At 55.9% G+C, this 11,470-nt stretch overlaps 1 protein-coding gene across 1 annotated transcript in view; it reads left to right on the forward strand.

The window, feature by feature from the left end:
* The window catches only part of LOC122154023 (FERM domain-containing protein 6-like), a 40,045-nt gene extending 32,237 nt beyond the window's left edge, over positions 1 to 7,808 (forward strand). The window contains exons 8-15 of the mRNA XM_042799254.1: positions 67 to 219; positions 1,245 to 1,310; positions 1,397 to 1,465; positions 1,663 to 1,837; positions 3,330 to 3,665; positions 3,782 to 3,907; positions 4,623 to 4,714; positions 4,834 to 7,808. Of these exons, the coding sequence (XP_042655188.1) occupies positions 67 to 219; positions 1,245 to 1,310; positions 1,397 to 1,465; positions 1,663 to 1,837; positions 3,330 to 3,665; positions 3,782 to 3,907; positions 4,623 to 4,714; positions 4,834 to 5,118 (1,302 nt within the window). The 3' untranslated portion in view covers positions 5,119 to 7,808. The remainder of the gene's footprint in view (positions 1 to 66; positions 220 to 1,244; positions 1,311 to 1,396; positions 1,466 to 1,662; positions 1,838 to 3,329; positions 3,666 to 3,781; positions 3,908 to 4,622; positions 4,715 to 4,833) is intronic.
* Positions 7,809 to 11,470: the final 3,662 nt, after the last annotated feature.

Consider the following 11,470-nt stretch of genomic DNA (forward strand, 5'->3'; position numbering starts at 1 on the left):
GTCTGGCCCCAAGCGACCATGGAGCAGCTCCCCTGGATGAATTTCTCTTCTCCTCCAAACAGGTAGTGGCGAAAGCGGGGCAAGGACTACATCCTGAAGCACGTCCCAAACATGCACAAAGATCAGTTCGCCCTGACAGCCTCCGAAGCCCATCTCAAATACATCAAGGAGGCCGTCCGGCTGGACGACGTGGCTGTGCACTACTACAGGTTGTACAAGGTGAGCCCCGGCCACGAGCCCAGGCTGGGCTTTGGGTCCAGGGCTGCTTATTATTGAAAGGAGCAACTGCCAAGCAATTTCTAAGGTATTTTGGGAAGAGCTGCATTTGAATTGGCACTTGCTGGCTGGAGCAGAGCAGTCTGGAGGGCAGTGCTTCGTTCCCAGAGGCAGGGAGATGCAGCTTTTTTTAGTCCTGCCGTTTTCTACAAGTTATGGAGAGAGATGAGAGGTTTGCCAGGGTGCGAGCAGACAGCCGCAAGGTTTCTGGGATCTTATTTTTTTCGTAGAGGTCCCTAACAAATATATGCTGGGTTTTTCTCCCAGCAAAGAGATTTGTTTGTTGGGAGCTGGTGCTTTGCAACCCATTTTGTAATGTCTTTAAGTTAGAGAGGAGAAGCCTTCAGGAAAGCACAGGGAATGGCAAGTACAGAGAGCACCTGAGCACAGCAAGGGGAGTACGGTTTTAAAAAGGGCTGTAAAAAAAAAAAAACAAAAACAAAAAAAAAAACCACAAACTTTTTTCCATCCCTCCAGGGAAATGTGCACGGGGGCCAGTGGCAATGTGTGTGGCTGGTGCCACCCATGCTGCTGCGGGCAGAGTGGGCTGTCCCACCGTCACCCGCTCTGTGCTGGTGCAGGAGCAGGTTGAGCTCAAGCGTAGAAGCGCCCCAGCTCGGTTTCTAAAGGTTCTTCCAAGTTTTTTGAGGTTCAGCTGCTTTTCCAGACCCTTGAGCTGGGGTGTTCCTGGGCGCTGAGGAGAGCAGCAGGCACCTGGGGGTGAGACTGGGGGAGGGTGTGAGAGGATGCGACCGGGTGATACGAGCGCATCATTAATTAAATGGTTGGGCTTGATGATCTTAAGGGTCTTTTCCAACCTAAATGATTCTATGATTCATTGCTGCTGCTTGAGAGATGGGGTGACTTCAGGAGGTTACCTGGACGGGGAGGGGGAGGACACGCACAGATTTATCCACTTCATGCAGCAAATTGTGTATTTAAAAGCATCTAATTTTCCCCTCTCTTAGGACAAAAGGGAGGTGGAGGCCTCCCTGACGCTGGGGCTGACGACCCGGGGCATCCAGATCTTCCAGGTAGTTGGCTGAGGGAGGGCGATGGCTCGGCTCCCTGCCCGCTGCCGGGCAGGAGTGGGCAGCCCCTGCCTCTCCTCTTTTCGCAGAACTTGGATGAGGAAAAGCAGCTGCTCTACGACTTCCCTTGGACAAACGTGGGGAAACTGGTGTTTGTGGTGAGTGCCACCGTCCCCAGGCAGAGCATCTCCACCCACGGCGCTCCCGGGCTCTGCTTTGGGCGTGGGGTGCTGCTGCCCAGACCTCGCGCGGGGTGGTTGCAAGCTGAGCGGGTTAATAGGTGGGCTGCAGCAGGGCTGGGCGACAGCTAGAGTATTTTCCTCTCTGGGGTTGATGTCCCTCCTCTCCCACGTAGGGCAAGAAATTCGAGATCCTGCCAGACGGGCTGCCCTCGGCCAGGAAACTCATTTACTACACGGGCTGCCCTCTGCGCTCCCGCCACCTCCTGCAGCTGCTCAGCAGCAGCCACCGGCTCTACATGAACCTGCAGCCCGTCCTGCGCCAGGTCCGCAAGCTGGAGGAGAATGAGGGTAGGTGTCCAGCCCCCCCAAAGTGCAAATCCCACCCATGCCGGGCTCCCACCCGGCTTTTCTGCCTGTACCGGCGCCTGGTCCTTGCGCCCAGCCCTGTGGTTTGGGGGTGGCTGCCCCTGTGTCCCCCCCTTGACGGTGCACCCCGGCCCTGCCTGGCAGACTCTCTCCTGGCTGGGCTGGGTGCCCCCAGACCCGCCTCCCCCCCCCCCCCCAGCTGCTTAGGGGTGGGCACAAGTCCTGCTGGGGTCCCTGACGGCCCAGTTCCTCAGTGCAGTGCTTCCCAGTGCCCCGCAGCCCATCCCCAAGCTCAGAAAGCCCTTGTGCAAACATAAGATCTTCCTCCTCATCTTCCTCTTACCCTTCCTCCTCATCATCTTTTTCCTCCTCCTCCTTATCTTGTTCCTCTTCCTCATCTTCATCCTTCTTTTTTTTTTCCTTCTCCCTTCCCTCCTTTCCCACATTCTCTTATCCTTCCTCCTCATCTTCTTCCTCCTCCTTATCTTGTTCCTCTTCCTCATCTTCATCCTTCTTTTTTTTTTTCCTTCTCCCTTCCCTCCTTTCCCACATTCTCTTATCCTTCCTCCTCATCTTCTTCTTCCTCCTCCTTATCTTGTTCCTCTTCCTCATCTTCATCCTTCTTTTTTTTTTCCTTCTCCCTTCCCTCCTTTCCCACATTCTCTTATCCTTCCTCCTCATCTTCTTCTTCCTCCTCCTTATCTTGTTCCTCTTCCTCATCTTCATCCTTCTTTTTTTTTTTCCTTCTCCCTTCCCTCCTTTCCCACATTCTCTTATCCTTTCTCCTCATCTTCTTCTTCCTCCTCCTTATCTTGTTCCTCTTCCTCATCTTCATCCTTCTTTTTTTTTTCCTTCTCCCTTCCCTCCTTTCCCACATTCTCTTATCCTTCCTCCTCATCTTCTTCTTCCTCCTCCTTATCTTGTTCCTCTTCCTCATCTTCATCCTTCTTTTTTTTTTCCTTCTCCCTTCCCTCCTTTCCCACATTCTCTTATCCTTCCTCCTCATCTTCTTCTTCCTCCTCCTTATCTTCTTCCTCTTCCTCACCTTCATCCTTCTTTTTTTTTTTTCTTCCTCTTCTCCCTCCTCTTCTTCCTCCTCCTCCTCCTCTTCTTCCTCCTCCTCCTCCTCTTCTTCCTCCTCCTCCTCCTCTTCTTCCTCCTATTCCTTCTCTTCTTCCTCTTCCTCCTCCTCTTCTGCCTCTTCCTCTTCTTCCTCCTCTTTTGCCTTTTCCTTCCTCCTCTTCCTTTGGAGGGACAGGCAGCACAGCACAGGGCACAGCGAGTTTGAGGCTCCCCGCCCCACCATCCCCAAATGCCACCGGGTTTTCTCGGTGCCCCTGGGTGCCCTTGGGTGCTGGGGGGTGGGTGCCCTGCCCTTCCCAGGGTGGCCAGGGCACCCCAAGGGGGGGTGGGGCGGGGGGGGGGGTCGGGGTGCAGGCTGCCGCGCGCCGACGCCGTGCCGCTGGCCTCTCAGAGAAGAAGCAGTACCGCGAGTCCTACATCAGCGACACCCTGGACCTGGACATGGAGCAGCTGGAGAAGCGCTCGCGGGCCAGCGGCAGCAGCGCCGGCAGCATCCGGCACAAACGCCTCTCCCGGCACTCCACCGCCAGCCACGGCAGCTCCCACACCTCGGGCATCGAGAGCGACCCCAAAGCCAGGGAGATGGGGCCCGAGGATGGCTTCTCCGGCGCCGGTGCCCATCGCAAGCTGAAGACTTGCAGCTCCATGACCAGCCACGGCAGCTCCCACACCTCCGGGGTGGAGAGCGGTGGGAAGGACCGGCTGGAGGAGGATTCCCAGGACGATGGTGAGACGCCAGCTGAGCGTGGGGCTTCCCAGCTTGGGCTTCAGCGGGTCGTTGGGGTCGGAGGGTGCTCTGCAGGTGCACGCCAGCGGCTTGTCCCACCTTCTCCTCGCCTGCAGAAATCGAGATGCTGGTGGATGACCCCCGGGAGCTGGAGCAGGCCGGCGAGATGGAGGTGAGCCCCGACATGTGCGTCTACATCACGGAGGACATGCTGCTGTCGCGCAAGTTCAACGGGCACTCGGGTAAGGAGGTGGCCGCTTTTATTTCCAATTCTCCAACGGAAGTCACAGCTTTGTGTTCGGCAGAGTGAAATCAGCCCGAGGCGTCCATTTGGGATGGTGGGAAAAACCGCTCGCCCAGTGGGTTGAAGAAGAGACGGGGTACATTTGGTGAAGCTATAAAAAGAAGGGGTCGCCCAGGAAAGGTGCAGGTTTTTGTTGGAGCAGGGTGGATACATCAGGGGTGTGTGCCCAGGCACCCCAGGTTATTTGGAGATGCCGGGGGACGGTGGCAGAAGCTGCCCACGGGCGATGGACATAATTTTGGCTGTGTTCTCAATCCCTGGCCTCTGCTCTCCTTTTCGTGACAACCCCTCTCTTGTTTCCATGAGCACGGGTGCTGTTATCACATATGTGAGCCTGGCTTCTCCAGAGCTGTACTTTCACCCAGAGAGTCACCTGCTTTTTCTGGATCCGTGCTGGGCGCTACTGGGAGGTCTCTGGGGTGCCAGGTTCCCTGGGGTTGGCTTTGGATGCCATTTTGGTGCAGATTTGGGATGCTTTCTAGGTAAAGCTGGTTGCAAGTAGAGCCGCTGGGGTGAAGGCACCCCATGGAGCTGAGGGTGCCTTCACCCCAAAGCAAGAGCAAGCCCCCAGGGGCGGCGAGCACAGATCCCAAGAGAGCTGAGAAGCCTCAAAAGAACGTTTGCACCCTCCTCTTCCTCTCTCCTCCACGCAGGGCTTATCGTGAAAGAGATCAGCTCCTCCACCTCCAGCTCCTCGGAGACGGTGGTGAAGCTGCGGGGCCAGAGCACCGACTCCTTACCCCAGGTACGTGGTGCTGGTGGAGCTTTGGTGAAACCCAAAGCCCTGCTGACACTTGGGGTTTGGGTTTCCCTGACCCCTTTGGCTCCCTGGTGGGTCCTGAGCTTCCTTTTTGCTTCGCCCAGACGACGTGCAGGAAACCGAAGACGTCGACGGACCGGCACAGCCTGAGCCTGGATGACATTCGGCTCTACCAGAAGGACTTCTTGCAGTTGGCCAACCTCTGCCAGGACACGGCCCAGAGCTACACCTTCGGCTGTGCCCACGGGCTGGAGGAGGAAGGGCTCTACTGCAACGGCTGCTTGGCCCAGCAGTGCATCAACATCCAGGAGACCTTCCCCGTCAAAAGAACCAGCAAATACTTCTCGCTGGATCTCACCCACGATGAAGTCCCCGAGTTTGTCGTCTGAGGGCCGCGGCGGGGCAGGACCGGCTGCCCGCCCTCGGCGGGGGGAGGCCGGGGCTCCCTGCCCTGTATTGGGGGTCAACAACGCTGCCTTTCCCCTGCGCCCCTCCTTGCAAACCGAGGCCGTGGAAACCGTCGCGCTCGGAGGGTCGCCCCGACGGTTGGGCGGGATGGAGACCCCCCCCCCCCCCGGGCATGGCGGAGTCCCGCCGGCGGTCCCCCGGCATCCCTTCTCCTCCGGATGAGTTTATGCTGGACACAAGCTGTCTTATTTCGACTGGGAGAAGCACGACTCGTTCGAGCTGGCAGAAGCCAAGCCGTGTTTTCTCATTGCCTCGTGGCAAGGTGGCCTCCTCTCCTCCTTGCCCCCATCCTCAGCGCTGCCGGGCGGCTCCGGCGGTGGCTTGGTGGCAACCGACGCCGGAGGGAAAGTGCCAGACTCTTGTGTTCAAGTCAAGCCAAAGAAATGTAAATACCCTAAAGGCCAGTATGGGGAGGGAGAATTAAGCAATAACCAGCCGGGGATCTCCGGGCACGGGTGATGTACCGTGGAGGAGGACACGGCCAGTGGCTGCGGGGACAGAGCATCAACCCAGTTCTTCCAAAAACACGTGCTGGAGGTCAGACCAGAGCGGTCCCAGTGTGGCGACTGGTGGCTGGGAGCTCTCGGAGCCGTTTGCAGCTTGGTTTTTTCCTTTTTTTTTTTTTTTTTTAATTTTTTTTTTGAGAGAGAAAAATCCCCAAACCAAAAAAAAAAAAAAAACCAAAAACAAACAAACCCACCCAAGAAAATCGGAAGCAAAGGAGAATGAAAAAGAATAAGTCACCTGTAAGGATATTGCAATAATGCATCCCAAACTTTGACTAGATAGAGATTTACATATATAAATATATCAAGGTATGTATGTTTATATATGTCTGGATCTTATAGACCCATTTGCATTTTACTTCTGCTCTAAAATACCTTTTATATAAAAGATCTGCCTCTCTTCTTCAGTGAACCATATAAACAATCATATTTTTTTTTCTGAGCACTAAGGTGAGAAAATAGACTTTCCTCTCAAGAAGAATATGTATGCAACTGCGTTGTAAGTGTGGCTCTTCCCGGTGCAGTCTCCGTTGTATTTTACCAAGGCTTTTCATGTGTCTTTAAGTCTCTTACAGTTTGAATAGTTCTGCTAAAGGATGATGGTGATGTGCTAGAAAAATCCAAGGGCAGCTTCAGAGCGTGTCCTAGGGAAGCTAATCTGCCCAGGTGTAATATCTGCCATCGGTGCTGGAGGGTAAAGCATTACAGCAGCTAACGTTCACAGCACAATGCCTTTTTAGTCGATATTTTTAATTAGAATTTAGCTATTGACAGCCAAAGTTTTGCCATATTTTGATATACCACCTTTTTTTAACTGGAAACTTTTCTTAGAAAGAAAAAAAAAAATATTTTATAAATAAGCACAATCTTATTTTTATAAGAAATGTTGGGGGAGGGAGCTGAGAAGGGGGAACTGGTACCAAAAGCAAAGGAGCGTAGCTACTGGCACCGTGCAAAAAAGCCTCAGTGTTATAATGTGGGAGCTGGGAGGGGGGAGCAGCGGGCGCTGTGTCCCCAACCCAGAGCTGGATCCCCCCCCCCGGCACGAGGGCCGGGACGTTGGATATTACTGGGAAGATAATGGAGGTAGCCTGACGCTGGCAGGGACGACCAGGAGGCTGGTGGCCCCTAAAGCTTCTCTTTACATCCCCTAAACCCACCCAGGGCAGCTGGAGGGGTGCTGCCTGGGGGCTCAGGGCTATGTGCACCACTCTGGTTTTGGGGGGACCCCAGCAAACACCCCAAAAGCCTCTCTTGGGGGCACCACACCCCAGGCTGGGATGCTGGGGTTTGCTAGCATCAGCCCCGCTCCAGCCCCCGCCATCCCCAGCCAGGGGATTGGTGTGAGCACCAGCAACCGTGCTGGAACCACACGGGCTGCTACGGGCAGGAAAATCCCCTAAATTCATCCCCAGCCTCATTTTTGTTTTTTTTTTTTGTTTTTTTCCCCCCCGCCCTGTGCCAGCCCCTGCGAGGCAGCAGGGCCGCAGAGCCCAGTTTGGGGGGAGGTGGGGGGGTCCTGCTGGCACCCTCCTCAGCCAGTGAGCCCTGTGTGCCCTCCATGGGGGGGACCCTCACCCTCTGCTCTGCAGAAACACAGACGGAGCAAAAGGGTAAATTGTGTAAAGAAATGCTTGACGCTGTTCAGAAAGCAATCCCGGGGAGGGGGTGTGTGTGTGTGTGTGCAGCTAGATCGGGGCCTCTCCATTTCTTACCCCCCACACCCAGTTTATCCCACAGCCTGAGCTGGGACCGCAGCAGCCCAGCAAGTGGGAGCTGGGATGGGGGGGGGACGGGGGGGACACACAGAGGTGCCATTTATTCCGCAGGTGGCCGGGGTGGCCGCGCGGGGGACGGGGTGGCCGTGCCCGCCTGCTCCCCCTGCAATAATGAGCTATCTGTCTGCACGAACGAAATAGTCCTTTCTGTGAAAGGATCTTCCCGTCAGGGCGATGGGAGAGCCAGTGACTGTGTTGCGAAAGAAAAACGCAAGGAAAACTATACAAAAAAAAAACCCCGCAGCGAAATTATTTTGTACCAATGACGTTTGTTGTGTGCCTTTTGCAGTACAGCTGGAAATGACAATAAAGTGACAGTTGTTTGCATTGCTTTGACTCTTTGAAATGCTCCTGGGCTTAAGTCAATGATGAAACACGTATAAATTTAAGAAATGTGTTACGTTGACTGTGCTCTCCGCTCCAGCATCGCTGGGGCAGAGGTTAAGGCAACTCCTGCCTTCAGGTGGTGGGGAATGGATGGGCTGATCCTTTCAATCCTGATTTTTGGTGATTTCTATGAAAGTGGCATCCAGTTTCAGCGCTCCGGCATTGGGCGGGGGGGGACTGCAGGAGCCGTCACCAGGATTAAGCTCCTGAAATAAGTGGGGACAGGGGGGTTGGCCGCAGAAAGGGTTGCAGATGGCAGTGCCTCCTCGCAGCCCTGTGACACCGATGGCTCCGGCCGTGCACCCCAGTGAGCCCCGTGTGGGGTGCTTGGGGTGTCCCCAAACTGTAGGAGCTTGGGGGGGGGGGACGAACGACACACTGTGGGGTCTTCTAAACCTTCTTGGTGGCTGCTTGTGGAGCTGGGTGGGCCCAGCAGTCCCAGTGGGAAAGGTGATGGGGGGGGTCAGCGCTGCACGGGGCTGGGGCACCCCCCCCTGCTTGCAGAAAGGGGGTGTCAGCCGGGCTCCAGCATCCCCACGGGCCGCTAGCCCACAGCTCGCTGTGGGGGCCAGGCTGCTGAGCAAGGCGTCGTTTGCTTTTTTTCCTAACGATTCCCCCCCAAAAAACGCTCCCCGGTTTCCAGAGCGGAGAAGCTGGCAGAGCTGCCGCCTCCTCTCGGGAGGATTTCCTGAGGCCCTGCTCTCTGCAAGCACGTGGGCAGGGGAGACTCATTTTTTCTTTTCTGAGTTGATGTTTTTGGGTGAAGTGTGTGGATTTTCCAGTGTCCGATAGAGGGTTTGTGCTGGAGCCCTCTCCAACACCCAGGGCCACCCTCCTATTTCCCGTGCCACTAGCGTTAATTAAACTCCTCGGAACGTAATTAGCCAGCTCTTTTCTTCTTGATTTTGTCAGGTTTGCTGACCCTGGCACCTACTTCCTCCAGCCAGGGAAAGCTGTTGTGTAAGGTACTAACAACCACAGCCTTTCCACCTCTCCCTCCCCAATTTTCTGAGCATCTCTTGATCCTCAGCGTATTTATCCTCTCGCACCCAACCCACTCCTGACTGCTGACACACAAGTGGTAGAGAAGGAAGATAAGGGCTGTCTGCTCGCTCTGATGTGATGAGTTCGCCGTCGCGAGCAGCAAAATCCCGATTTCCTGCAGAAGATGTGAAGATGAAGCCCCTGTTGGCCCACGGGGAAGCAGCACCAGTAAAACTTCACCGAGTGGTTTCTCCCAGCCCGTGCCACACTAGTGCTGGGACCACTGGGGCCACCTCCACCCCCCAGGAGCCTGGGGCAGCCCCCAGGACCTGCGCTGGAGCCCGCCTTTTCCCTCCATCCCTCCCCCCAAACACCCTCTGAGAAGGGTGGGGATGGAGACATGGGGCTGTGCACCTCCGGCGTGGGGTATCCCTGCTGCCCCCCCCTCCCCGGGCACTCTCGGTATCCACGGCGGAGCGGTGCCGGGGAGCATCCTGTGCCTTTTCTACGGGCCCCGAAAATAATTGCACGTTAGCAGCGATTTTCCTTTGTCCTCTAAAAATATCCCTCGTCCTCAGCGAGGCAGGCGCTGACCTTTGGGCAGCCGCAGGTCTCGGCGCCTAATTGCTGATTGCTGCTAATTCCGGACGTTTTGGGGGCAGCTAATTGCCTCATGCAAGGAGGGAGGAGCACGAGGGAGCGAGCGACTTCTGGGAAGGGGGGGCTGCAACGTCTGCTACTAAGTATAGTCTCCAGATTTCATCCTTGGCCTATAAAACCCCTACATTTTCCTAAAACCAGATGTTGAATGGTTTTTTTTTTGCACGAGCCTGCAGAGCGTGCCAGCCCTGCTGCCCAGGGGGGACGGAGAGGGGGTTCCCTCCTCCCCATGGGCTGTGTTTAGCAAAGGTTAGTACCCCCAGCTACTCTTTTAAACAAATCCTCCTCGGTTTGAAGGCATTTGATGGCTTGGTTTCCATTGCTCCTTCATCTTGCCACAGGAGAGGCCCCCCCGGGAGGGGGGGAAAGGTCCTCCAGTTCCCATCCCAACGTGTCCTCAGGCAGCCTTGCACCCACGCTGGCCTTTTCCCTGGGATGCTCCCCGGTGCTGGCAGCCCTTCTGCTGCTCTGCCTTAGCATTTCACACATTCGAGCTCTCACAGAAAGCCTGCACTTGGGCCATTTCATCTCCGGTCGCTCCACTTGAGATTTTACATCTCCTGTCACCATTTCGTGGCAGACCAAGAGGTTGAAGACTTGGGATTTGCCAGGCGACAACACACAAATGCCACTTTTACGGAGCCAACTGCAAAATGAACTTTAAAAAGCGAAATATTGCAGTAACATCTTTTTTTTTTTTTTTTTTTTTTTAATTTTGCTGCTGGATCTAAACAGGTCATGCTTTCTCCTGCCGTTAAGCAGCAACGGCTGCCCCCAGGCAGGTGCCTCACAGCACATCCTCCTTTTATCAGCCCTTCCAAAACAAGTGCTGCTGGATGGACATACCCTTTGACATCACCCCGATTAGGCACCAACAACTAATTGGTGATAATTACAAAAATACCCTGTGTTCCGGTGTCTCTTTAGGCTGGGGACCTTCTGCACCCTGTAATTATCACCGGATGCAACGTTTTTATTTAAGGCAGCATCGCACATCCCCTGCGTTGTGTTTGGGGGTCAGTGGCTCAATGTATTTTGGGGGGGGGGGGGTGATGGCTCTGCCAGCCCCAGCCCCGTGCTGGGTGCTGCCTGGGAGGGGTGCCAGGGCCCTGGGGGGGCTGCTGTGGGTGGCCTTTGTGGGTGCTGGGGTGACGGGCGTGCCAGGGCCGAGCTCCTGCACCCCGCTCGCAGGGCAGCGAAGGAAATCAGTCACCGAGCGTTGCTGTGGAAACGGGAGGGGAAACCCAGTTTATGGCAGCCAGCGCCTCTCTGCCAGGAACCCCGCAGAGCTCGGCCAGCGGAGGGGTGACACGCAAGCCCCCCCCCTCACCCCCACCCCCCCACCCCCCGTCCCCCACTGCCACGCTTCGTGGGATACCCCCTGCTTACCACCCCCGGGGAGCTGCACCCCACAGCCCTACCCAGGGAACACATTAACGTACTTTTAACGTATATGTGTAACACGGGGCTGGTGAGCCCTTGCAGAGAGCGGATTTGAAGGGTGAGCCACGAGCACCCAGCTGGGCTGGCTGCGGAAGTTTTGGGGTGCAGATGGAGGAGAGGAAAAGGCCGCCTTATAAAAACCCAAGCCTCTGAAACCTTCCGCTTGAAACCCTAAAAACTTGGCATGTGGGCTCCCGTTGATTAAAAAGAAAATACGAACTACTGAGTGCTGGGTGTTTCCCTGCGCTGTGCCTCGGAGGGGCAGGTTGGTATCTTTTCAGCTGGGAAGGGCTTGAGGGGGGCAGGGGGTGCTGGGGTGGGGGGCTGTGTCGGTCAGGATGCCCCACACCGGGGCAGAGGTGTGAGAGTTGCGGGGTTTGGGGGGGCTCAGGGGGGCTGATCCAGGCATGGGGCATTTGGAGCTTTGAGGGAGGATATGAGAGAGGGCAGGGATGGGTGCAGGGGGGGCTGTGGGTGCAGGAGTGGGTGGGTGGGGTGCAGGGTGTGTGACAGAA

Source organism: Tyto alba, unplaced genomic scaffold, assembly GCF_018691265.1.
Source record: "Tyto alba isolate M040663 unplaced genomic scaffold, T.alba_DEE_v4.0 Super-Scaffold_29, whole genome shotgun sequence".
Classification (NCBI taxonomy): domain Eukaryota; kingdom Metazoa; phylum Chordata; class Aves; order Strigiformes; family Tytonidae; genus Tyto; species Tyto alba.